Source organism: Rhea americana, unplaced genomic scaffold (genome assembly GCF_003343005.1).
Source record: "Rhea americana isolate MKP2758 unplaced genomic scaffold, rheAme1 scaffold_53, whole genome shotgun sequence".
Taxonomy (NCBI): domain Eukaryota; kingdom Metazoa; phylum Chordata; class Aves; order Rheiformes; family Rheidae; genus Rhea; species Rhea americana.
In genome coordinates, this window is record NW_028186679.1 from 984715 (window position 1) to 1011605 (window position 26891).

General features: G+C 35.3%; 1 protein-coding gene across 4 annotated transcripts in view; it reads left to right on the forward strand.

Moving 5' to 3' along the window:
- MPP7 (MAGUK p55 scaffold protein 7) overlaps nucleotides 1-26891 on the forward strand; it is a 161320-nt gene that overhangs the window by 111628 nt on the left and 22801 nt on the right. For 3 of the 4 annotated variants that reach the window (XM_085318286.1, XM_085318287.1, XM_085318288.1), the window contains 7 exons: nucleotides 973-1104; nucleotides 8700-8781; nucleotides 10445-10530; nucleotides 12378-12452; nucleotides 13086-13282; nucleotides 13814-13878; nucleotides 24301-24339. In XM_085318286.1, coding sequence (XP_085174412.1) covers nucleotides 973-1104; nucleotides 8700-8781; nucleotides 10445-10530; nucleotides 12378-12452; nucleotides 13086-13282; nucleotides 13814-13878; nucleotides 24301-24339 — 676 coding nt within the window. The remainder of the gene's footprint in view (nucleotides 1-972; nucleotides 1105-8699; nucleotides 8782-10444; nucleotides 10531-12377; nucleotides 12453-13085; nucleotides 13283-13813; nucleotides 13879-24300; nucleotides 24340-26891) is intronic. The other variant, XM_085318289.1, reaches the window with a different exon arrangement.

The window sequence follows — 26891 nt, forward strand, 5'->3', positions numbered from 1 at the left end:
TTGGAAAGTAAATGCATTATATTTTCCATYAGTGTAAAAGGTATTGCAAATAATGAAGACTTTTCAAAATAAAGAATGTCCTTAAGAGTTATATATCTACAAAAAGCTGTGAATTTGGGGTTATAGCTGAGATTTTTTTTGGTGCATTGAGAGAATTAAGAGAATTAGCTTTCCAGTTTCCTTTGACTTTCAAGATCCTTGAACTTCCTGCAAATTTGTCTTTTATTTTATTTTTAAGATTGAGCCCATTTGTCAGGACAAAATTGTTCTTCCTTGAAAAATCTTTTTGTTCAAGTCATACATGAACTGGAGAAACAATGAAGAAAGAGAAAGGAAGGAGGCAGGAYGTGTAACAGGTGGTTGAGAAGCACCTACCTAAGCCAGATAGTTTCAGCATTATATTCTTTAATCTCAGTCATGAATTCCATGATAAATTAAAAATTCCTAAAATAAATTGGAGCTGGCATAAAGGGGAGTTAGTATGAAAGGGATCCACTCACCCAGGAAGCTTGCAGAGTTCCTTTGAAGGGAATGGTTGGGCAACAGCCAGATTTCATGCTCCTAATGCTTGAACAGAAATACTAGAAGACACTTACTTTGCTTATTTTATTCATAGGACTGTAGAATGTATTGAAGAATCTTTTATAGCACTAGTAGAATGATATCCTTGCTCACTGGAGGGATTTGGTTTTTCTCCTGATCATAATTTTTGTAATTTCAGGCTAATGTGCAAGGCACTCAACGTTTTCATGTGTGTGAAGATGATGTTCTGTACTCACAATTTATTATAGATGCATACATTATACATATGAAAATATTTACTCTATGGAGTTCTTTCATCCCAGTTTGACCTATGTTATATTCAAGAATTACATTGTGTAATTGCATGACACACTTAGAGTAAGACTTCCTCCATTTTGTTTTTCGTAAGTTTTCAGATGACAATAGTATATTGACCTGTAACATTTCCAGGCTTTGCTCTCTGTACATGATACTGTCGCTCAGAAGAACTACGATCCTGTATTGCCCCCAATGCCTGATGACATTGATGAGGAAGAAGATTCAGTTAAAATAATCAGACTTGTCAAAAACAGGGAACCATTGGTAAGTAATTCTGCCTTTTGTCTGGGATTTTGGTGTGCACACATAGGGTGGAGAGTGTTTAGATTGTAAACAGGATGGATAGCATTGACTAGAAATGTGAACAGATAGGCATTTTGCATGTTTATTTATAATGTTGAGTAATGCACTTATGAATTCCATTTTCAATTATTAATAAAGTATGTCAAGTGAATAATGGGAATTTGGTGTTTGAGCATTATACATGTGGGATGATCTGAGTAGTTGGATCAATATATTCATTATTTATCTTGAATTTAAATCAGAAACTTGTTTTAAAAAGAGAGGAGGAGAATGAATCCCAGAAGAAATCTTGACCTTTGGCATGAACCATGCCTGTTAACATTCATGTAAAAAATGTGACCTTTTGATACACTGAAAGGAGAGCATGAAAACATATTTGAAAATACTTCAGTTGAAATCTAGACAAATTTAAGATGTCTGTTGTTGTACTTTGGATTATGAATACTAGAAAGGTAATATCTTCATGGGGATATCTGGAAAAATGAAAGAGCTAAACCTAGGTTGTATTACAAGAATATTAAAATGTTTTATTGATTTTGGTTATTTTTATTTGCTCTAGAGTGGGAGTCATCTTGTATAAAATTTAACTATATTTCTTTTCTACTGCAAACCAACAAAAGCTTTGGTTTATGTTATATTGGCTATTTGTTTTAAAGGATAGGAATCCTGAAGAAATATCTGCAAAGTTACTTTGAGGAAGCTGTGTTTCTGTACTTGAGAGGACAGGGAGAGAGTGATGCCTATGTTAGATATACAGAGGCAGCTTGTTTAACTGAAGATATCTTAATACCAGCTCTCATTCTTGATGGATATTTGGCATCAGTAAACAAGAAATGAGTTTTAGTGTTGACTGGCTGTAGGTGCACATGGGTCCCATTAAAAATTTGACCATACAGAAATCTGTTACTTGGTCTTAACATATTAAACATATTTTTCCCAAATATTTAAATCATCRACCTATTTATTAAGCTTTTTTTTTCTTTATTTTTTTAAAAGGGGTACTCTTTAAAGGAGAAAACAAACAGTATCAGTAGCCGAATCAATTCTGAAACATATGAAGAAATTTGAACATATCATATGAAATGAATTGCGTATGAACTACTTACTTTTAATGTTAATGAAAATACCCTTATTGTTGTTTTGCTTGAATTTTTGTGAGAAAATCTTAATGACGTAAAAATCTTAATTTATATAGTTTCACATTTGGGATGTGATTTGCTACTAAAACCTTTTGCAAGTTGGATACTGTAAGTTAATATCATCTCAAAGTATTTTGGAATAAATAGCAACTTCGAAAATAAGACTGTGAGATACTTTATGAAAACTTATATCRAATATGTAATGGCTTATGAAAACTTATGTCAAATATGTAATGGCTTTTGAGATTTTAAGCCCTCCTAGAAGGACAGATAGAGTTGCCGAAGACAAAGGTGATCCCTAGACTGACTGACAGTCAGATTCCYCTCTTGCCCATTCACTCCAGCGCAATACTAGATCCTTCCAAATAACTGCATCTCTTACAGAAATATCCACATTCATCATAACTGTTGTCCTAGAGAGGTAACAGGGAGTTTTTTATTAGGACTCTCTGCTACCAGACAGAACACTAGCAGTAGATAATATCAGAATATGACAGAGTTCAGTTTTTCAGGTTRTTGTTAATACTGTTTTGTTTTATTACCTAAGCTGAAACAGCCTTGTAACAAATCTGAGATAGATTTAATGCTACATTATGTCTGTAGGAGGAAGCTAAGCGGAGATCTAATCACAACCTATGACTACTTGGTGGGTGGATGGAGGGCAAGCTTACAAAGGCAATAGACTCTTCTCGGTAGTGAAAGATGCTAAAACAAGAGGCAATGGCCATATGTTGCTGCCYGGAAGGTTTAGACTGGACATTAGGCAAAACATTTTCCTGAGGTCAAGAGTAGAGCATTGAAGAAGACTGGTCAGAAAGGTTGCGAAATCTCCATCTCCTGTTCCAACCAGTGCCATAGGGCAAGGTGTGACTTTTATCTGGCATGAACAGTAACTGTACTCTGAACAGAAGTTTTGAGCAAAACTATTTTGAGAGCCCTTCAACCTGCATTTCTACTATTGTGCTTTAACTGTATGGGAAAGAAATATCTGTGATCTCTCCAAATGTCCAGGCTATCTTTTGTTTTATTTTTGCTGGATAAGATCTTATGATGAGTTCTGTTTTGCATGTTGCTGCTTCTCCAAGAAGACATCTAAGAATGCTGTATAGTGTCCTCCCTCCTCTTCCACAACCCTCCCTTATTCCATTTTTAATATCAAATGTTAATTTCTTAGTGTCYGATCTATAGTTTTTCTTAGACACCATCACTATACGGTATTTAGCAAACCTATTGTTCTTGCCTGTGTTTTCCCCAGATTATTTTTTTCTTAAACAGTAGTGAGAAGCAACATGAATAGTAATTCAGATAAGGTCTCACCAGAGTGAGGCACAGGGAAAGAGATAAGACAAATTTATGCTATGTATGTTGGAGCTGTCACATTTCTGTTTCCTGAAGATATCTTACTAAAGAAAGATATGCCATTATTAGCCTTTACTAAACCATTTAAATTTTCATTTTCTATTTATTTTTATGTCTTTTTAATGATTTTTCCTTCAGAATATGTTCTAAAGTCTTATATACTCTCAGCTGAGTTCAGATCAAAGATTGTTTGCCTGGTCAGTTCTATTCACTATTCTCCAGCCATAAAATCTGACTCTGACTTGCATAGAAAAATCAGAATTCCTGCTACTGAACTTGAGATTGRAGGTACTATACAGTATTTTTAACAGATGGAGATTTGCTGGTTTCTTGACTTGAATATATTGAGCTCTTCAAACTTTTCTTTCACCTCAGATGTGGTACATGCTTATTCTGTACTTACTTATTTCAGTAAGTACATATTTCCTGCATATGTGAAATCTTTTCTTTTTTTTTTCTTTTTTTTTTTTTTAACAACAAAGTAGGGCAAATCTCTAATCTCTACTCAGTTTTTGGTTCAGTTGCCGTCCTCTATGTCCAGTAGCTCAGCTTCTTTTTATGCTAATCTTCTGTCTGTAAACTCTTTATTTGTAAGCAAGCAGTGGAGAGGGGATTTTTTTTTCTTTTTCCTGTGAAGTTGTATGCTTTACATCAGCTGCTCATGCTGGAAGTTCTTGACTCAATATTCTTTGGGTCATTTTCCACAATATTCTCTGTGAAGCAAACCGGGCTCTTTCTTAACTCCTTTGGAATATATCTTCTGCCCATTTCTTTATCAAACTACACTGTATTTCATCTTGTGCTGTTCATATTTTTCTCTGAGTTAAGGAACTCATTGATGCTCCGAGCCCTTTCTCACATATTAGTGAAGGTTGTGAGAAGGAGACACAAGGGTTTATGGAGGGCCTTTTGCAGGCAAGATTTCATAAGGTTAGAAAACATTGTTTAACTTCTCCTTCTCCCACAATTCTTTTGCAAAAGGTAATTTAAACTTTCATTTCCACATTTTTTTTTTAATTGCTCCATTGGCAAATGCCATTGACGCAGTTTCACTCAAATGATAAGAAATTACATACTGGGAGGTTTTGTCTCAACAGAGCAATTTATAGAACTTTCTTGAGCCTTATGTAGACAGAACTAGAGACACCTCTTTTTTGGAAGTAGTCCAWAATTCACCTGGCTAGCCTTTTTATCAGAGAGCTTGGATGGTTTTTGCTTGTGCCATAGTCTAGGTTTTTTTTCCAGCTATTTGAGTGTTCCTGGTTAACATTCCTGATACCTGAAATTGTACAACTGGGCTACCAGGTGTTCAGTTCAGCTAGTGGCCTCTGACGGCTTCCTGCCCTAGCTTCCAGATCAGATTCCGGGTTTGGTAGAGCACGCTGCAGTTTTTCTGAATGGGATTCCTCTTCAAGTTAAGATTGTTGCTTCTTAGTCATATAGATCCATTTCACACAAATTTAACTATGTGAAAACTAGTTTCTGTTCTGTGCCTGTAGTCAAGGAAAGATAGGCAGCTCCTGAGACTGAATCGTTCCAGCTCTTTAAAATGCCTGTCTTAACAAAGGGATGATTCATTCTCTGGAGCTGCCTATTTCTTTTCATTAGCTGCAGGAGGAGCCTGGACACCTGGTTTGAACTAGATACCTGACTTCCAGAGCTAAACATGGGTGAGGTGAATTGCTGTGATTAAGAATGTTCTCTTTTATGCTCTGCCCTCACAGAGTCTACAGCTCTCCCTCTGTGCCTCTTAATCACAGTCCCTATAGCTGGGCTGTTATTAGTGGTGAACAAAATAAAATAAATCTGTTCTGTAGGTGGGATTAACCTGGGTATAGGGACAACCTCAGTGGGGATTGCCAGTAGTCAGCTTTTGTGTGCATAGTCTACAGCGTGCACCCAGAGTGGAATTTGGAGATCACTTTTTAATAACTATTCACTATAAGGTAGGTAACTGATGTTTGTGTTTGTATTTTCAATATTGAATGCATTAAAATAAGGTTTATTGAATGTTTCATTTGTATTCAATGCTTTAACAGAAAATATGCAAAAATATTACTGATGTTTCAAACCCCCTTGTTAGTAATTTATTTTACAAGCTACTCTTTCTTTCTTTGAAAAATAAAGGCTTAYGATGTTTATACTCTGAAACAAGTAGATAAATAAAAATGCTCACAATTGTGAAACACCGAGTTGTGCTCGGCAATCTSCAATATTACACTAAAAATGAAAAAAATGAAGAGACAGTCTCACTGAAGAAGCTTGGATTATTTTTAGTGCTTTTGCATGGTATACCTTTAAACTTTTTCTTAGTCTGATCACCATATGGCTCCCAAACTCCTTATTTTTTCCCTTTAAAAGTATTTTAAACTGAGCTATGCTATTACATCTGTATATGTCTCATTTAGGGTAACTTACACTTTTGGCGAGCAACACTGAAAATATTTTCCAGYTCTCAAGGTCCAACCTAACCTTCTTCCATTTTTAAAGCTCTAAATGAGGAGCTGCACTGCACATGTAACTGAAAGTACTGGAGCTGAACATCTCATAATAAGAAATTCTTGCCAGATTATATATACCTCATAGTTTAAGCAGAGCTGGCAGCAGTACAAGAGAAACTGTTTTTTTTCAGAAAATCAAGTCTCCATGCATTCAAAAAGAAATCTATTTGTGTTTGATGATTTCTTTTTAAGTATTCTAAATTTAGAGGGGAGGGAAATTTGAAGAACCTCCTTTTTCCTATGTTTATCATAGGTACAGGAAAAATCACAAAACTCAGCTACTGCTTCTTATGGGGCTGCCCATTCACTTGATCTTTGAGTTTGCCAGGAAGGAATTATTTTCAATTAGCTAACTTGAGTTCAATAATTTTTGTGTAAACTTTAGCTTGATTTTGTGCTTTGTGTGAAAATTCCAAATTACCTTGACTTTCTATRACTTCTCTCAAGTCAGCTAATCTGTGCTTAGAATTCATTTTGTGCCAATATATTGGTAGTGGCAATTGCCTAAAGCATAAAGTAACCATTCCACTTTGACAAGTGCCTTATCATTATTTCCAGATKTCAGCTTGGTCAATACACCTTCTCTCATTCCAGACAAGTCTTTCCTAGGGCTTGTCTAAAAGCAAGATGAAGTAAAGTAACCATTTTCAAAGAGGAGCATTGGAGGCTGTGGTGTTCGGGTAGTCTCAGTGGAAGGCTGGCAGTAATGGTTTGCACTTTGCATGCAGTGAAGTATAACATTGTTGATTTTTAGGCAGAAACAAGGTGCTTTTACTGCTGAATGGGGGCCTCTGTTATGTGGACAGTACATTGGACATGTCCTGTATTGGTGTTTAGCTCTAGCATCATAATGTTGCCTTTTCTTTTCTTTTTTTTCTTTTCTTTTCTTTTCTTTTCTTTTCTTTTCTTTTCTTTTCTTTTCTTTTCTTTTCTTTTCTTTTCTTTTCTTTTCTTTTCTAAATGAATGTATCTGGAAAAATGCTTAGTACTTTTAAACAGATGTTACTTTTCGTGTATTAATAATAAATTTCAAAATAATTGCTGTTGCTGGAAGATCAGAATTTAGTATTGAGATATATGCTAGATGTGTTAATGCTTGATTTGGTATATTCATTGTGGTACTCAATGCTTTTTATACAGAAGTCTAAAGTCATGAATTTTTAAAATGAGATTAATTGCAGCTAAATCTTTGTAATTCCTTCTAAACTTTCAGACTTCTCTGAAACTAGAATGAGGTCATAATAAGGAATTCAAACAAATATCTGCCAAAATAATTGCACTGTAAGCAATATGTAAGAATTAGCTTAGCAAATGACAGAGTTGCATTGCTTACAGATAGAACTGTATACAAATAAATCTAAGATATAACTTAAAATGGACAACATGTGGCTCTAAGATTTTACTTAGAGTTCTGACTTCCTTTAAAGCTTTTCCTGAAAAGAATATTGTGTGATGATTTTATTAATTTTTCTTGGGCAATTTTCTCTATTTACAGTTTGCACAGAATCTCTGTATATGTATACACACACACACACATATATATATAATATGTAACCATATATTATATATAGCTGTATAAATATTAGTACATATACATAGCCATAACCTCCCTCATCACTTTATGGATTCTATCTTCCACAATAAGGCAGGAATTTCCTCACGTCACTGTTTCTGGTCTGCTTGAAAGAACTATCATCAGAACTTAAATAGAGGTTCAATGTCTCTGGCTTCTGTTCTTTTCTCACTTGGTCCTGCTGGTCTGCAGGACTCGTACTTGTCACTTTGWGCCTCTTTTCAGAACACACTTGCAGTTCTAGTTACAAAGGCATCTTTATGATCTACACAGCTATTCACTAGAAATTTAACTACATGATGTCATTTTACCTAAATGTCTTCCACTGTATTTATGTAAAGTGTAAAAAAGTCATGACTAACATAGGAAATGTTCCACTTCTCTGCGTTCTGTGTGTTGCCCCTTGTGTATTCCAGGTAAGCACTGAAGTGCAAGAGGATTTCTCAAATCTGTGTTTATTTCTTGATAACACTGCAAACCTCTGTTGTCAAAAAAGCAAAGTAATTAGTGAGCGCACAGGCGGTTCTGAATGCAAAGTGCAACTATTACAAATACGGATAAACTTTTGTACCCATGGTATGCAGCATGAYCTCTTTTGGTATGGGAACATTTTATCAACTTCTAGTAATAGTTTAGCACAATTTTAGCAACAGACTCAAGTAATGTGCACTACAGTTGTTAACATTAYGTTGAAAAGTACCCTTTTTGCATCACTTGTGCTTTTTTATAAAGCTGTGTATATGCAAAATGGATGAGTCACTACTGAATGGGGGGGCAGGGGGAAACAAGTCACAGACTTTAGGATCATAGTAGTGGGACATATTTTGTATATCTTTTTTATGAACAAGCGTCATTTCTAGCTTATTCACACATCAGTACTATATCAGTATTTTGCAATTTTACTTAGTAAATTTTTTTAAGGTAGTGAATTAAAATTACATTCAAAATAATCAAGAATCTTTTTTTTCCCCCCCTTTTTTAAAGGGGGCTACTATTAAAAGGGATGAACATACTGGTGCAATTGTGGTGGCCAGGATAATGCGTGGAGGAGCTGCAGACAGAAGTGGTAAGGTGTTGCTTCTTGGCACTAGGTATTCAAGTTACATAACCCAGAAAGAAATGAGATGAAATGGAAATATTCTATATGTATGAAATACAGCAGTATCACAAACAAAAATTTGTGAAAGTGCTGTTTCAATACTGATGAAAGTATTTTTTGCTGAATTGTTTCCCCAATTTGCTTGCAACAGAGTATCTTTCAGTTAGTAAATACAGGCTTTTGCTGAGGTTTTTTTATAACATGGTTTGTTTACAGTTGAAGACATCCACTAAAAATGAGTTAAGCCAAATTATAACTTACTGCATTATTTGATATGAGATTTTGGATGTTTCTATAAGATTTTCTTTATTTTTTTTTTTATTCTTTGTGGGTAGAAGTAAAACTATGGCAAAAAATGGTCATTGTACATTTTAGATTAAGCTAGGAAGTGATTTTTTTAATGTTATTTCAYGACAAACCTCAAAGGTCTTAATTCTTGAGAACAATTGGATTCAGTTCCAATTTTATTGAAACCATTTTATTCATTTGTAGGACAGCCATTTAACACTACATTTTTAAATGTCATCAAAAAGGAGTAGACTGTCTTGTAGTTTTGCTTCATTACTGAGTGATCATTTTCTGTATTTTAGTCAAAATTTTAAACAGACAAATTATGACCTATACAAATTTTAATCAAAGGAGCTGGTAAATGAAGCAATGTTAATGCATGAAGAATATTTATTGAAAGCATGACACACTGGACTTAGAAAGTGCAGTACTTTGCAGCACTCCTTCTGCCTAGGGGAGCCCTCAGGTTTAATGAAATTCCATAGAAAGATTACCTATGGAAATAACTCCTAAGAGCTATTGAATCAAGGTGTCTTTTTAGAGTACTCTGTGGTATCTGACTAATATAAAAATAATGACCTGAATTATCTACATGGGTGGCTGTTATCACAAAGAACTCATATTAACATCACCAGTTGTTGTATTCTTTTCTTTTTTTCTCTGTTAAATTTAGTTTTACTTCTGTTGGGAGAATGACTTTTACTACCCATATTTTCATTGGCTGTTCTTACTGAAGTAATCGGAATCGTTCAAGAATATTTGGAAGTTTTAGTATATCCATATGGGGTTTCAGCTGGTAACTCTCAAAATATCAGCACATCCCTGACTCCCATTGTCTGGGATACTTAAAATCTACAAGAACTTAAGAAAGGGGTCCTAAATTATCCTCTAAAAGTACCCRTCTCTTTTCATTGAAGGCAATCAAGAATAGCTGTGTGGAGTAAATCTAGATATATATTGTTAAATTAGGAAGTATTTGTGCCACTAAATTAGCACTCTCAGCCTAAGTTGTCTTTGCAGTACTTGCAGCTGTGTAGCTGCAAAAAAGTAGTGCGAGTGGAAAGAAAATTGGCACAGACATTTCTCAAACATCTGCGTACAAGACAGTCTGGAAAAGTCATACAGCAATGGTACTAGTTTTCAGGAGTAAGGAAGGGGGGTAAGTAAACCAACTATCTCAAGGTTATCTGTAAGGACGTTAACTATTGTTGTGTTCGACATATATTCCTGCCTTTAAGTTAGAGCTTAAAGTGGATGAATAGGGTGAAAAAAGCTGAATGTTGATGGCATCTTTTGTGTTACACAGAATTTCCATTTAACAAGTCCTCTTTTCTTTCTGTAGGTCTTATTCGYGTTGGTGATGAACTCAGGGAAGTCAATGGGATTCCTGTAGATGATAAAAAACCTGAAGAAATAATACASATTTTGGTAAGTCCTGAACATTTTTGAATGAATTTGGAAGAGTCAAGAAAAAGTAATATGACTTACTGTTTCTGGTGTATTTCTTAGAAATATATTCTACAATATTGCTTTTTCTTTTAGTATTGYCATTTGCAAACCTGTACTTCCTGTCTCTTAAAGAATGATTGGCCGCACATTACATATGTGCAATCACAAATGACTTATCAGGAGTTAATGATAATAATATGTCTATGAATATGCTGCAGACTTCACTGTATAACCTACAGTTTAAAGCATACACTAATCTGTTGAATTCAAACTGTTTAAACTTAGTTATTATTAGTTATTATTAATGCATTATCTCCATATGAAAGTGAATTCAAGTGAATTACCTGATGTAATCAAATAATAGGGTATATTAGTATTGTATTTTATATTGATTCACAGTTTATAGTGATATATGTGTTAATGTTTGCTCTCCTCTGAACTACACAATTCCTAAAGCCAACCTAGTGACTTATGGAGAACTAATTCAAATTAAATAATTTCAGCTTTTTCAGAAATATTTAGTATTTCTGCAGCAAAGAAACTGATGATGATAGCAACAGTTCTTTATATTCATGGTTCAGTCATTTCTAAATACATAAATACATGGTTGTCCTGCTGGAGTGAGTCTTACGGTTTTGGTTCAATAGCCAAAATGATTCATTTCAAGTGTTAGCACAGTGATATGCATACTTACCTCATTGTTTTGTGTTCCCTAAAGAAACGTATTTTCCTGCAAAAATTAATATTTAAAAATCTCTATAAACACAATAGCACTAGAACACTAGAAAAGGTGTGAGCAATTTCCCCGTTTACCTCCTTAAGGTGCAATATAAACATCAAAAGCTAGTAAGAGCTTGTTTCAAAAGTAGCAGAATTATTGATTCCAGTCCTACGGCTGGTGAAATAAGAGCTTGGCTGCTGCATGTCAAACAGTGAGCTTTTGGATCACAGACACGCAGGCAGAAGTATGTCTCTGTTGGTAGTGGACAGGCCTGTTTCCATTTTGCTTAAATTGTTGGCTGTCTGTTGCACTCTGCTAGTTTTATGAAACTTGTCGGCTGCCTGCAATAGTAGCAGAGTCTCCAGCTGATTAGCACTTCCTTCAATAGCAAAATGTCACTGAGGCAGTGGGACTATATTGTGGTTAATAAGTAAAGTGCAGCCAGACACACTTTAAGTGGGATATAGGGAAAGATGAATGGATGAGGTGGTTGATGATGGCTAACTTGTTTTAAGATTTATAGTGGAGGACTTTTTTTCCATTTAGTACACGTAGTCTATTCAAAAATGTTTTTCTTTTCTAGTTTCTTTAACCTGCCAAAAGAATAAATCCCCCCAGTAGTTTTATATGATAAATATGACACAAGCCTTTTTGAGTTTTTCTATCTTTTTTTCTTTCTTTCTTTCTTTTTTTTTTTTATTTTTGAAAAATGAAATGTTAGCTGGATTTTTCCAGGGATGTCCAAACATTGCCAGGGATATTGCAGTTGCTTCTAATATGCATGCATTTTAACTGTCTCGTTTGTTCTTACCTTCAGTGTAAAACTGGAACCTCCAAAACATGCAGGTCCCAGTTTTTAGCATTTGTTCTCTACCTGCCAGTGATGGAAAAAAAAAGACGACGAGTGGGTACATGTACTCTTTGCAGTTCACAGTTTGTACCGTAAAGCTGTGAAACAACATGAATCATCCTTGGGAGAGGATAAATTCATTGTATTTTGAGCATTTTAAAATTAATTTGAACATCCATTCTTCTTCAGATTTATCATATTGTATAAAATGTACAATTTAATTCTCAGTGCATTTTCTTTTATAATATTCACTAGGCTCAATCTCAAGGAGCAATTACATTCAAAATTATACCTAGTGTGAAGGAAGAGACACCAGCAAAGGAAGGCAAGGTAGGTAACTACTTAAGAGTATTTCAGAAGCTATTGCCGTAACTGTTACGCTGGGGATACAGATTGTTTGCTTTAATGACAAAACCAAGATTGTCATGTATACCTCAGGCCTCAGATTTTCTGATGTGACAATGTTTAGGGCACTGAACACTTGCATACTCAYGTATTAGATTTACAAATAAGCCTAGCCTGGTTCTTAAGGCTCTAACTTTGTGGCCATCAAGTTGAAATAGGTGATCATCAGTCTTCTGTTATGAATGATTTGCTTCCAAATAGTCCTTTTCACCCATCATACACTGCGCAGAAGGCACTGCAGAGCATTTTCGTTCAAAGGTGTCTTCTCTCCTATACCCCTTACTAATATACTGTTTATTTGCAAAATCTAAAGTTCTGTTTACCTTTGGGAGCTGGATCTTTCTGCCTTTACTACATATGAATTCTGGTTGCAGGAGCAATAAATTAAACATTGCTGTATTATGTGTTAGACTTCTGTAAGGATGTTTTATAGCAGTAAATGTTTATTGCATTACATTATTTAGCTCAAAGTATTTGAATAATAAAATCAAAAAAGCACAATACCTTTTGATTACATTTGATATTTGGATTCTAAAACAAAAATATCGTTTGTTTCAGATGTTTATCAGAGCCCTATTTGACTATGATCCTAACGAGGATAAAGCAATTCCTTGTAAAGAAGCTGGACTTGCTTTCAGAAAAGGAGATATCCTTCAGATCATGAGCCAGGATGATGCAACCTGGTGGCAGGCCAAACATGAAGGTGATGCCAATCCCAGAGCAGGCTTAATCCCTTCAAAGCATTTCCAGGAGAGGTGAGCTATTGAAAAGCATGGTTTCATTAGGTTTTGTAGTTAAAAAAAAAAAAAAAAATGACACTTATTTGTAGAGCCTTTTGGTCAGCACAGTTGTCATATATATGCTCATAGATTACAAGGGTATGATAAACCTGCATTTGCAGTAAGACAACTGAACTTGGAAACCTATTGCTGAAATACTTTGGATTTCCTTATTTGTCTGGCTAGAATTAATAATGGCAAAAACTGATAGGATAACACTGATCCAGATTGAAAGAGAAACCATATGGAAAAATAGCACATCAGTATCTGTAGTCACATTGATGTACAATGCAGGAATAAGAGCTGCCACGGGTTTAAGAGACCTTACGAAAATTTGAGGCTCAGAAATTAATTTTTAGAATGCAAATAGATTGTTTTAGGTTAATTTCTTACAAAATCTTTTGAATATTTTGCAATAGTCTCCTGATGTTAAATGTTTATTAATCCCAAAGTTGCAGTAAAAACTGAGGAGTTTGTGTCTTTCCCTTACCACCTCACATTTTATAGGAGATTTGCACTAAGAAGACCAGAAGTGCAGATTCAGCCACTGAAAATTTCCAACAGAAAATCATGTAAGTCTGTTAACCTGGAATAGAAATCATAGTCCTGATCTCTAACCTTATAAAACAGCAGTTTGTTTCAGCCCTGTGAATAGAAGATACATTTCTTCAGGGCACAATAACTCCTTGATCGCCTTGTATCAGTAGGAAAAATAAATATAACAACTGGAAATAAAGTTTAGAACTTTAAGTACCAGCTAACAATTATTCCCAACCTTTTGATTTTGTTTTTGACGCATTGAGCCCAATTAATATTTTCATATATACTATTTCAGAGGTTGAGAAGGGTTCTTTTCCCATTGAAATATTGCATAATTGGCTCTAAAGTTTATATAATTTGGACTGCATCAATGCAGTGAAATTTAGATTGAGATAGATTAAAAGTCTGATGTTCTCCCTTCCCTCCCCCATAAGATTGATTATTCTTTTCGTGTCCTRTGAAGCAATGTGAATTTTTAAAAAGTCGGGACACTCAGTTCTTTTTACAGGCTCTCTTGGTACTATTTCTTATTGTTTTCTAAACAAATTCATTTTTAATAATGTCTGCTTTTAAATACAGTAGTTGCACAATATAGCAAAAATAAGCTCTAAGCAAGCACATACATTGAAACAAATATTTTCTTTCCCCTGGAATTTGTATCAACATCTGTTTTAAGTATTATTGCATATTTTACTTGACCTGTTATTTCTTTCAGTTATACAGACTCATAACAAAGTGAGTACAATGTAAGAAACTATCATGCTTCAGTAGGATCTGAATCTTAAATACAAACATGTTTGTGAGTTCAACTAGAAATATTCAGAAACTGGTCTAAAATTTCCAAACATCTTTCTTTCTCTATCATTAAAACAAAAAGTATGGATACTATGGCAAACAGTGGATACTGGCACACTACGTACAAAACTAAATGCATTTAACTTTAAAACTTTTCGCTGAGGTTTCTGTTGCAGTTTTCCCTAACTCCATGCCATGGCTTTTGTGTTCCAAAGTTTAACAATTACTGTTAGTTTTCTAATATTCTAGTATATGTTAGTAACTTTCATTCCATTTCACTATTTCATTCCATTCACTTACTTGATTATAAGTCCTAATGATGCTGTTAACTCCARAAGTCTCATTTAGCCTTGTAATTATGTTAACAGGAAACTGCATGGTTACAATACAGCTTTTCTAATTTATACAGATCACAGAAACAAGGAGGAAGTCCTCCAGCTTGCAGTAAATATGTTGTTTCTCTAGGTTCTAGGTGAAGTTGCTCTGCCCCAGTTTTGGAAAAGTTTCTGATCCCATGTATAGCTATTTCTGTCCACTGTTCTTGAGTCTGGATAATCTCTGAACAGGAGCCTTCAAATAAGGTGGCACTGGTGCTTTTGAAGAGGTAAATCAGCTACTGCAGCAACACTGCATGATTCCTTATATAATAGACTGCATCTTTTTAGTGACCTTTAAGTGAAAGGTTTTGTAAGATGCATCACACTCGTCCAAGAAAACAGGCTGTTCTTGATTGAGATTGCCAAATTTGTAATCCAAAGAAGGCCCACAGTATGATGCATACTATTTTTTCTCTCTGTTGTCTCCATTTACCTTGCCTTAAGTACTTAAACAAGTGAGCAGAACTCTCTTCTTGTACTTCCATTTAAAACATCACCGGGCCTTGGGGTTGAGCAATATACCTATTACTAATCTCTTTTAGATTTTATTGAAACAAAGTAAGGTCCGGCTTAGTGTCATCTAGAGGGCAGTGGTGCCTGTTGAAAGAGGAAGGATAGAAAAGTAACATAGATTTACCATTTTCTCTCTTCCTTATATCTTAGGATAATCTGCTGCTAAAGCTGACAGATTTCCATTGAAAGAGGGAGAGTGCTGTTCTGAATGGAGGTCCACTTCTTTATTCAAAGACTAAACATGTTTTTGGTGTTGAGAGGGATTTCAGGTCCTTCATAGATGAGACATTTTAAGGACAATAATTCATCGGTAGAAAAATGTCATGACTTGTGTGTTGCTCAAGTTGCTGTCAAGAAAACCTTCAACTTGCTTGTCTTCTCAAAAGATTCCCGGTGATCTGGGAGAAGCTCTGCAACCTTGTGATCTTTCTAAAGCTAGGCAGTTTCTTCCTTTTATGTAGCATGGCACTGAGACTGAGATGTAGGGCTCTTGCATGCATTTGTGCACAGCAGCCATCTTGCCAAATTGGGAGAWGCTGGAAAATCTTAAATTGCAGAGCTGAATAAGCAGCATATTGCCAGTGTCAGAAACATGTAAGGAGGGTGACATGGAGAAGAGAAAATGGCATTGGGAAAGGACTGCTGGGTCTGATTTTTTTTGCCGTTTTCTGTATTGTGGGGCATGGCCCACTAATTATTGTCCTCTGAAGTTTTATATAACAAATTCCCATATAAAGAAGTAAGACACTCACAGTGCTTGATTTCCTCCGATTGTTTTTTGGTCCTGTACTACAGGCCTTCAGCTTGCTGTAGGGTTCTTCAGTGTTTGGAAGGGTAGCTTTGTAGGGAAATAATGTTCTGTAGATCTGAACAAGCTATTTCTGAGCAAGCTATATATTGAAAGGTTCCTTGCTGTTGTAGTTGATCCCATCCAATCCTATGATCTGAATTTCCTTAGTAGTTGTGATGGAAAGGGCAATTTGCCAGCTGATATTCCTTACAGCTGGCAAAAGATGAAAACCTGTTGAACTTCAACAGAGATGCTAATAAAAACCCCTCTCCTGAGAGGGCTGAGAGTTACACTAGGAAGCCTTCTTGAGACATGGTAGGTACTACTGGATGTCAGTCTACTCTGTTCGGTCAACTCATTCCATAGATTCCGTATTTTTTAATGAGGAAGAAACCTAATTAGATTTCTTTGGTTTTAATAGGGAGAATTGAGGAGAAATATTCTRTTTTTCTTGAAAACCAAGAAAATGTGGATCAGCTCTGACTTCTTAGGTGGGCTTCCAGGGTAGTAGTGTCCTTTTACTGAAAATTAATAGAAAAATTAGTCAAAATCCTATAACGTACAAGAAATATCCTACAACTAGCTTGTCTCTCTCCTCCTGCCAGTGTCTGGATCTGTGAAGGACTTAGCTGTATTTAACTAGACCAAGAGCTATCTGAAACATAATTAATAACTGTATTTGCAGTGACATTAACATCCATCAGGATTTGCCTTAGATAATTAAGTATGTTTCAAAGCCTGCAAGAAGATACATCAAATGGCTTCTGAACAGCATTCTTTCTATTTCCAATTTTTAATTTTTTTATACTTCTCAGCAGAGCAATGCATGTCATGTGTAATAACTAATATGTACACATATTTGTGTAACATCCATTCAGAAGCCCAAAAAAGGGGGCTCCTTTGGTGATACTGAGCATACTTACACATCTTGAGGAAAGGGAGGAGAGGAAATTTTCCATGGAACTTTTCAGGAAGAATTGTTTTGCACTGAAAAGAACATAAACCCAACCTAATGCTAAATTATTAAAAGGAGCAGTTTATAATGGAAATGCCAATATGTAGTTTTAGTTTAATATGCTGTAATAAGATAARTCAATTGTTTCATTGTATCTATGTGTAAAGTGAATATAACTAGAAGTAAATAACTGCATAGAAGAGAGCAATACCCAGACACACATGCCTCTCGCAGAATGTAGCCGTTGTCTCGAAAGAGGTAACAGACTCATTCTCGCATTGCACCAGTCAAAGCAAAAAGCCCTTAGGGTGTGTAATATCAGAAGAGGAAGCACAACAATATACATTCTTTATTGAAAGGTGAGTGAAATCACACTTTTTTATTTGAAAAGGAAGAGGGCACATAGCTTGATAGTGCTGTGGAGTAAGGTGGCAGGGAACTGATAACATAAGTGGAGGCTATGTGGAACAACGATGATCTTAAATTGAGGGGAACTTCTGGAAAAAGTAGGAATAAAGAAATGAGAAGAAAAGCAGAAAAGTGTGTTTTAGCATTGAGGATAAAGAAAGGGAGAAATGACTACAATAAGGGCAGTGGAAGAACTGATGAACAAAAGCTACTCTTAAACTCAGTTAGGCAGAACCCCAGAGAGAATGATCTTTGAAATGATTAATGATTAGTGCTATTAACAGTGTTATGCAAGAGTATTACAGTAGTCAGTATTTGCACTATAGTTTATTATTATGGATTCTTTTCAAATAAAAAACTACCAMAGTTGTTTTTTAAATGGCAAACACAAAAATTGCTAATATGAACAATGACTTGCTTCAGTTTTTCTTTATTTGTGGAAAACCATCTCAATAATTTTAACACCTTTAAGATTTAAATGCATGAGACACGTGGCAGTTTAGATGTGCTGACCTGCTGATAAGACTGATAATGTTATTTCTGAAGCTGTGAGTGCAAAAAGGATGGAGAGATAACAAACCTCTCAAGCATTTTCAGCATTTTTCTCAATACCAATGACCTTACAGCCAAAAGCAGTATTGCTTGTACATTTAATACCATGGTGGAAATACACTGGGAAAAAATGATGAGGAAAAAACAGTGTAGAAAAGAAAATAGAAAAATGGAATGAAAGTAAAGGAATAGAGATGCATGAGATTGCATTAACAAGATTAACCTTCCACATACTGGGAAAGTGAAGCCTAAACTATACCTGACAGCRGGGATTAATGGTGCTTGTGGGACATGGTGGGACATACAGTTTGGAGGTGTCAAACTGCATGAAATCAGCTTAGGTTTGTCTGAGATTATTAGCAGTGATGGAAAGCCAGCTCTGCAGAAACCTGCTTATCTGATATTCCTTAGTAATAATGAGCAGCACTACTGACTTTAGGAGGTCATCTTAGCATGAGCACAACTTTGTACCTACAGCTTGCTCTGTGAGTTCTCCTGTCACTGCACCCCAGCTAATTAGGAGTGCTGTGAGCCTCGATACAGGGAAGAATTAATTTGCTTAATAGTTCCAAGTCTGTGAACTTGAATAGAAACAGTAGCCATGCACTAACTGTGAAAGTCACTGCCAGCAAACAGTGGTTCTTGCATTCATAGCTGACTGACATTTGTAGATAAAGCAGCAATAACCTATTGTTTTGAAAAGAAAAAGTAGATTTATCTGAATAACAAACCAGTGATTTAGTTACTGTTTTGCAGTTTATTATGAGCTGTGTCAGCCAAGATGTATCCCTTCTGCGTAATTTTGCCTTCATAGCAATTCTTGTGTTTACTCTCATGTTACGTATCTGTTGTCTCTGGTATGAAAACTACTGGTAACATATTTTAGACTAGCTGTAGCCTGTAACTCCTACGTACATATGTGTGTGTGTGTATCCATACTCTGTGTGTATATTTACATATAAATACGTATAGGCATGTAGCATGTAAGACAGAGCTGTTCAGACATGTCTTTTCCTTGAAAATAGATTTGTTCAGTATATTTAATGCTGAATGTAAATACTTGTGTCAAARTCATCATTATATAGTTTTTTGTAGGGCTTAAAACCTATTTTACTTTCAATTTACTATATGTGATTGATTGTATGAGCAAGAAGAAATATTTAACTGCAGCCAAACAGTGTTCATGCAAACAAGATGTAAGCCAGTTTATCCAAAGATAAATGTCTTGTGAATTGAAGATCATGTTCTGCCAACAAAAGAATTTAAACAGAGTAAGAGAATGAATGTTTTGTACCCGTTGTATTTGAAGATGAAACATTTGTATAAACATATGGTAGGACTCTTTTGCTTGTTGTAATTACTGCACATGTTTAATTATGCCTTCCTTCTCAGTATTTATCTGTGTTCATATTTGATTCCTGATTGCCCACCTGCAGGGAATTAAGAGTAAAAGCAAAAAATAAACCAGAGCTTTAGAGTTAAATTAGCAAGTTAGCATCTTTGCTCAAAAGTTTTCTGTGCTTTAAAAATACTGACTTCCTGCTACCACAGAGAAATTAAGGAAACCTGAAGCTGGATGACATTTGATTCACATGAAACAGAAGTGGAAATGGATCCTGTAAACTCTTGGTCTGTCCTTTACCAGAGGACCATCCTTCTATATTTTCAAAATTATCTTAGTAGAGTTATTGATATCTGATGATATTACAAGAGAATTAATTTAGGTCACCTTAAAATTTCTATAACATGAACATATATATATCCTTTGATCTACAAAAGCCTGTAGGATAAAAACTGCAAAGTAGTATGAATTTTGATTGCTGTATGGCATTGTTCATCACTGACAAAATCAAGAGTGTTTCATTTGTTTAGTATATTCATTGTAAAGCAAATCCTTGTACATCCCAATTTCTCTTTTCCTAGAATGAAATAGAATTTAAGGGATAATGTAACATGCTTATGTTCAGAAGCTGGAACAGAACTGCTGGATCTAAATTTACACAGAGAAATGTTAAACAAAGATTCTTTAATGGAAACATTGTTGAAGGAAAGTCAGCAAGAGTTAAAAATTTTAATCTGGTGCTAGGTTATTCAAAGAGCTCAGGCAGTTCCTGGAGTGGCTCTGATTTTGAGCTTTATAAGTAATACAATTTAGGTGAGGCCCACAAAATCAAATCTAAATATATTTCAGTTAAAATACATAAAAAATGCAGTGTATGTAATAGTGTTTTGCATTGTTTTAATATAGCATGCTGGCTACATTGATGTCTTTGTAAAATGAATAAAAACACATACTTCCAAAGTTTCCATTGCACTTGTGCTTCCTATTTCTTTTTTCCCATTTGTATCTTGATACAACTTCACTGTTTTTTTTCATGAACCTGTCCCATGACTTGTTTGTTTCTTTGTAACTTCCTCTCCCTTCTTATCACACAACATTTAATTGATAGCAGTTTTCTTTTTCTCAGTATTTTATTTGGTCTATGTTTCCTGTGCTTTTTAGAGTTTGTCACTACTTTTGTTATCCTCCTTTCCAGCTCATTTCCTCTTCTGTATTCGCCATCCTCATTTAGTCTCTTAGTTGTTCCTTTCTCCTTAGCATCCCTGTTTCCCTTCTCTCCCTTGCTTTAATTTAGTAAATTTTACTGGCCTGAGAAGATAAACCTCACTTTTCTATGTCTCTAATATTTAGACCATTAAGACATATATYTGCAAATACCTTCAGCATGCTTACAACTGCTACAGATACATAGGGCTGTATTAGTTATTGATAAATCCTAAAATGAAATTTCCTGACCAAAAAAAAAATGGCTTTAATTGAGACAGACAATTGGTCTGGTAGAATTCCTAGTAAAAGTTCAAGTTGGAAGTCACATATTGATGACTGTTTCATAGCCGCATGAGCATATGAGGTATTATTTCTGACATGTTTTCATTATACCCTGTTATGTTCAGACTTAGCAGTAGCCCAAGAAAGCCAGGAGCAGTATTAAGAGGGAAGATCTTTCACAAAATGCATAAAACTCAAAACTCTTCCACTTTATCGTAGCATGAAACCTCAGCTAGTACACGTTTTGACTTCTGCTCCCTGACTCACTTGGAAATCCAAACATCTTTAATTTATAGCATGGAAGGTAAAGACCATCCCCTTTCCAAGGGGAGTAGCCCAAATGCCTGGGTTTCTTTCAGCTGTTCTCAGCCCAGCGGCTGCAGCTCCACCATCTACCATACTCCCCAGCCACCTCCCAGTGGCTGAACTGRTCAACATCATGTCAGTGTATAGCTGCATGTACAGACCTCTTTTTCTCCTGGTCTAGTTTTTCACATTCATAGCCAAGGGATGTTCATTTTCATGATGAAATGCCAAATAGAACACTTAAAAATACACAACCAGTAGTTCAATCAAATTATTTCACTGAATTCAGGAAATTATTTAGATGTATTGCTATGAGCTGTTTCTGAACATTAGTGACTTTTTTCCAGAGACACATTTGCAGCCTGTTGAAAGTCAAATAGAAATAAAGTTTGTGGAACTTGTCATACATATCAGGAAGTGCAAAAGGTCTCTCATCACAGAGAGGGAGAAAGAAATAGTACCCTCAGGAAGCTGACCTGCCGTTCTACRTCCAGTTTCAGGGCATTTGTCAAGTCAAGAATTCAAGAAATCAGGAGAGGAGAAAGAATTCAGTGTCTTTTACTCTCATCTCACAAAATTGTCTGAGAACTTYTAATGCATCAGATGTGGTCAACCAAACATTGGTTGCTTTAAAGGACTTGCCAGCCTGCTAAAACCATGCAGTCACCTCAAGTGTAGGAACAACTTCAAATATGCTTTAGAGAAATCTTCCAATTGAATCTTTTTGAAAARTAACTTCAAGAAAAGGAGTATCAAGAAGTGGTTCTGCAAAACAGCATTCTTCCCCAGGAGAAGAGACTTTTATATCTGTTACACAGGATGAAATAGGAAAAGCTCTTCTTGTTACCCAGAGTTAAGAGAGTTTTGACCTAACCTTTGTTTGATACATCAGATACCATTGAAAGAGTTTAAAATATCGCTTGAATAAGTTCATCACATTCCATGAGAAGATATGCTTTGTGGAAACTCTTTGAAATATATATATTTCATATATTTATGTCCAGATTCCAAAGGAACTTTGAATGAGATGTAGACTGTAAAACCTCTAGATGAATCTAGACATTGGTATGTCATGTTTTTTGAATGCAGATTCATAACAATTATGTTGCTTTTCTGTACTAGCCCAAAGATGAGTGTAAATATGTATATTTTCTCCTATTAAGGAGGCAAAGCTTACTGGCTTACTATGGAGAAGCCAAATGTCTTAAATAGATCTATTATATTAGGATAGTGTGAGTGGAAAAAAGATGGTGTGTTTAACAACTTTCAGAATTTTTCAGTCATTCAGAAAATCACTATCCTCAAAAGCCTAGCCCTAAAGGCAGTAGCAGCTACTGGTGGTGTAGAAAGGTGTAGAAATATACTGAGACTACATTGCTGGTAATGATTCTTAAAAATCCTAGGTTATGCCTCATATAAGGGAAATTATTGCACTTAATTTCAAAGAGGTGATTCATCACAACTGGTTATAGTCATTGCTACCAAATAAATAGCGTAAGACTCTCAGATGGGAAATTTAAAGTATCCATAACATTTCAATGTCTTTTTATGTCCTCTTCTACATTTAAGTGTGATTAAACATTTAAGTTAAATTCAGTGCGGGTATCTTGGTATATGCCTCAATATAATGGATGCTATCTGGAGAATTTTAGAGTAGCTTACATAGCTACATTTTTTCCTCTTTATAAAGTATTAAACAATAATACTTTGCTTTTYTGGCTGTTCTAAGATGAGGAAGCGGTTGAGTGTGGTAGGTGCATTTTTTCTTCTTAGATTTAACKTTTCTTTCTTAAATTATGTTTGCAGCCCATTTAATGATTTCCTTTCCTATTTTTCCTTTGTGCTTCTCAGAGGAAATTGAAGGTACATGTACAAAAGTTTCCCTGCATAGCGCAATAATTTTATTTTGAGAACATGTGTTTAGAATTAAATTGAATGTAGTCCAACATTCATAAGAAATGTTGTACATATAATGCTTCCATCTTGCCACCAATTACATTGGTTCCTTTTTTTTTAAAAGGAGATAAAAATACTGCAATATTCCTACTTACTTCATGTAAACATCAATAATTCAGACTGTTGTTATAAGCTGTTTTCTTTCTCTCTTGAACTGTTGGAGGAAAGATACGTGTAGAAGAGGAGTATCAGTGTTAGGAAAACTTGGGTGGGCTGGGGTGGAAAGAGATGATTCTGACTCAAGTACATGGCCTTTGTATTTCTAATTAATACTGACGAAGTATTTCTATGAGACAGTAGAAAGTTCATCCGTGTGGTATCATCTTTACTGTTTTCCCTKTAAGTCTAGTTGATTATGCTTGCAGCATATGTTAAAGCAATGGCAGCTGATCTCTTGTATTTTTTAAAAAAACTTAAGAGGCCTTTGTTTATAAAGGCATTAGAAATTGCAGCTCATATTTTTGATCAAAGGGCCTCTGGCATGTAAAAATATACATTATAGCTATTTTATATCAAATGAAAGGATGTGTTTTTGATCAAAAACCTTTCTGTCTAATCCAGTGAGCCAAGATTTAAAGCAAAGTCTGATAATTTATAATTTACAAAAAAAAGCTTGATTTTTATCAAATACATTTTGCTTTCTTTTAAGTGGCATCATGTTTTCTATTAACTGATAAAGGATGAATAATACAGTGTTAGAGTTCTTTTTAGAGTATTTATTTGCTATAATTAAAAAGTATTGTTTGAAAAGGTAAAAAGATCAGTGTGCATGCTGCAAAAATCCAGAATATCTTCAGCTAAAATATAAAACAATAAATATTGTTTTATGTTTTTAAGAAGGCTTTTTAATGCTATGCTTTGTACAGTTGTCATTTTTAAAAGTAATTTCTTCTGTATTTGTTGCGGGGCTTCTAACTATTCTGCTTTATTTCTTGGCTCTTATTCTGTGTGCTTTTACCCTTCGTCCAGAAGATGCTGAATGTGCTGGTCACAACAGTGGATCCCATCTAGGTGAGCAGTTGGTTACAAAAGATGATTTCTTTCTTTCTTTCAGCTTCTATTCCCTGGAACTACTGTGTCACTTTGCTTTTAGGGGTAATTTGCATACAAATATCCTTCCTGTGCATGTTAAAAGCATGAATACTAAAATTTTAAAAATGGCTCATTGGATTTGACATAAAGGGTTTACATGGTGCAGTATGCCTTTGTCTGGCTAATCACAAGCTACTAAAATAATGTTTTGATTTTTAAATAAAAATTAAAAAATACTTGTAAGTGGGAAAACTAGTGACTTCTAGTATATGAAATAATGTGTTTAATCAAACAAAAAGTTTACTATATCATGAAATCTTTGAGTGAGACTTTAAAGAGACTCTTTCAAGGTTTTATCCACATCTTGCTTACCTTTTCTTTCTGTTTCTAGCTAATAATTCTGGGCAGGATTTAGTGAGAGTACCAAGCAAATTTGTATGCATTGGTTCTTTTTCCACATTACAAAAGTAAGTCATAATAACGCAATAGCTTAACTTTAAAGCTAGTCTGAACTGAATGTGTCAGTGGGGGAAGGCGGGGATAGAGGAGRGGAAAGAGTCCTTAGGCTCCAGTTTAAGGATTCCAAATTTTAAACAAACATGACATTTAAAAAATGGTGATTGTTCCATGATATGTTTCAGCTTTGAATTTGTGCCATTTTAAAAGCTATTTTAAAATGTTTTAGTTGAAACTGGCCAGAATTCCTGCCAGTGGAAGATGGGCTGGAGTGGACTTTGCAGCAACCAGCCCTTTTCCCAAGGCCTTCATCCTCCTACTATGGGAGGAATGGGAGGAAATGTGTCAAAGTGCTTTACCACATCCAAACCACTGGGCTCACTGAAACAACTTACACCACTGCTGTAAAGCAGAGTTATTTTTCATATTGTAGGATCCTTTTTTAAAATGTGGTATATAAACTGCATTAGAAACATATAAACCACATCACTGAAAGAACTTTGGTCTCTTTCCAAAACCTTAGTGTGGTATAATTTGGCCTGTTATTTGCAGAACTAATGTTCACCCGTTTTCTTTCAGTGATTGTGCTGAAAATAAACTTTTTGTGTCTGTTAGTCAATCAAATAATCGTATTACTATTGAAGTCCAGTTGTATTAAGAAATTGAAGTATACTTGGAAAATGATATTTTGAAGGAGATTTCAGATGAACTGTATCTGCCTTTTAACATCTTTTTGAAATGAAAAGATGGTTTTGCCCACTTTTTGTTTCTGGCTGCATATATAGCATGAATTCTGAAGATTAAATTGTCATGGTCCTGCAATCAGATCCTAGTGGGCAGGTGCTTAATATGAGAATGAAAGTAGCTTTTCTTAGCATTGGTGTCTTCCCAGTGAAACATTGTTATCCATCATTATCAACAAGGCTCAGTCATCTAGGAAGAAGATGTATTGAGGATGAAGCTACTGTTGTCTCAGATGTAGAGAAAAAAAAATCAAGGTGGGGTTTGGTTTACTTGGGCAAGAACTTTACAAAAATTATCTGAGAACTACAAGCGTTGTCTATAAGGGACAGGCAATGGTTTGTCTCTTGAGAGCTTCCTCCTGGTGGAGAGCTGCCACCAGTCCTCCACAGATGGGCCTCACCTTGCCGTGCTCCCTGCAGGCGAAGCCTTAGTCAAGGAGAGCATCTGTCCTGTTGGCAGTGAAGTGGCAGGACARGAGGAGGAGGAGAGTTGGAAGACAAAATGAGGAGAGAAGACACTTGTCTAAGGTTAAGACCAGTTTTGGCATAAGGGGAAAGTATATTCATAGATTGTGAAAAAATACTTTAGAATTTAGAGATTCACCAACAATAATTCATTTGAAAATTGTCCTTTTGCAAGGTCAAGCAGGTAGGTTTATGAAAGCTGATGTTACCACTCTTTTGCACGTAGTAACTGCACATTTTGAGTTGTAATTCAAAATGTCTCATGCACTCCTATATCTCCTTGTTTCACAAAATCTTAGGAGCCCAGTCCTATTCACCCACACTTGGGGTTGCTTCTGCCTTAGATTCTCTTTCAGTTATATTTTCTCAGGGAACACAGTCTCATTGTGGAATAACTTCCTGTGCTGGGCATTTGCCACTGGCTAAATGACAATCATTTGAACAAAACCTGCTGACATGCTGCAGGAGGGATGTAACATTCTTCCTATGTCTTGTGCACAATTCAGAAATCTGATAGTACACTAGTTTACAAGCTAATGGGGTCTTAGGCAAAGACATTTTATAAAACCTCAGCTAGATACACGGGAGCCCATAACATACCTAACTCCTGCAGTCCACCTTCTTGCTTAGGAGGTGCCTCTTTGTTTCTTTATTTTCCATTGGACTGAGCATATATTCTTTCAGTCCCAAAGGTACTGGAGGGCTTCAAAGGATTTTTTTTTCWGTACCTTGCTCCATCTTCTGAAGATGTCAGGGTCTTATTTTTGCATAGAATGATCATTCTGCTAATTATGTTTACTAACTTTTTTTTTCTTCTGGCTTTTTTGCATTTTGTCTGTATTTTTTGAGTTCTTTCCTCAAGATTTT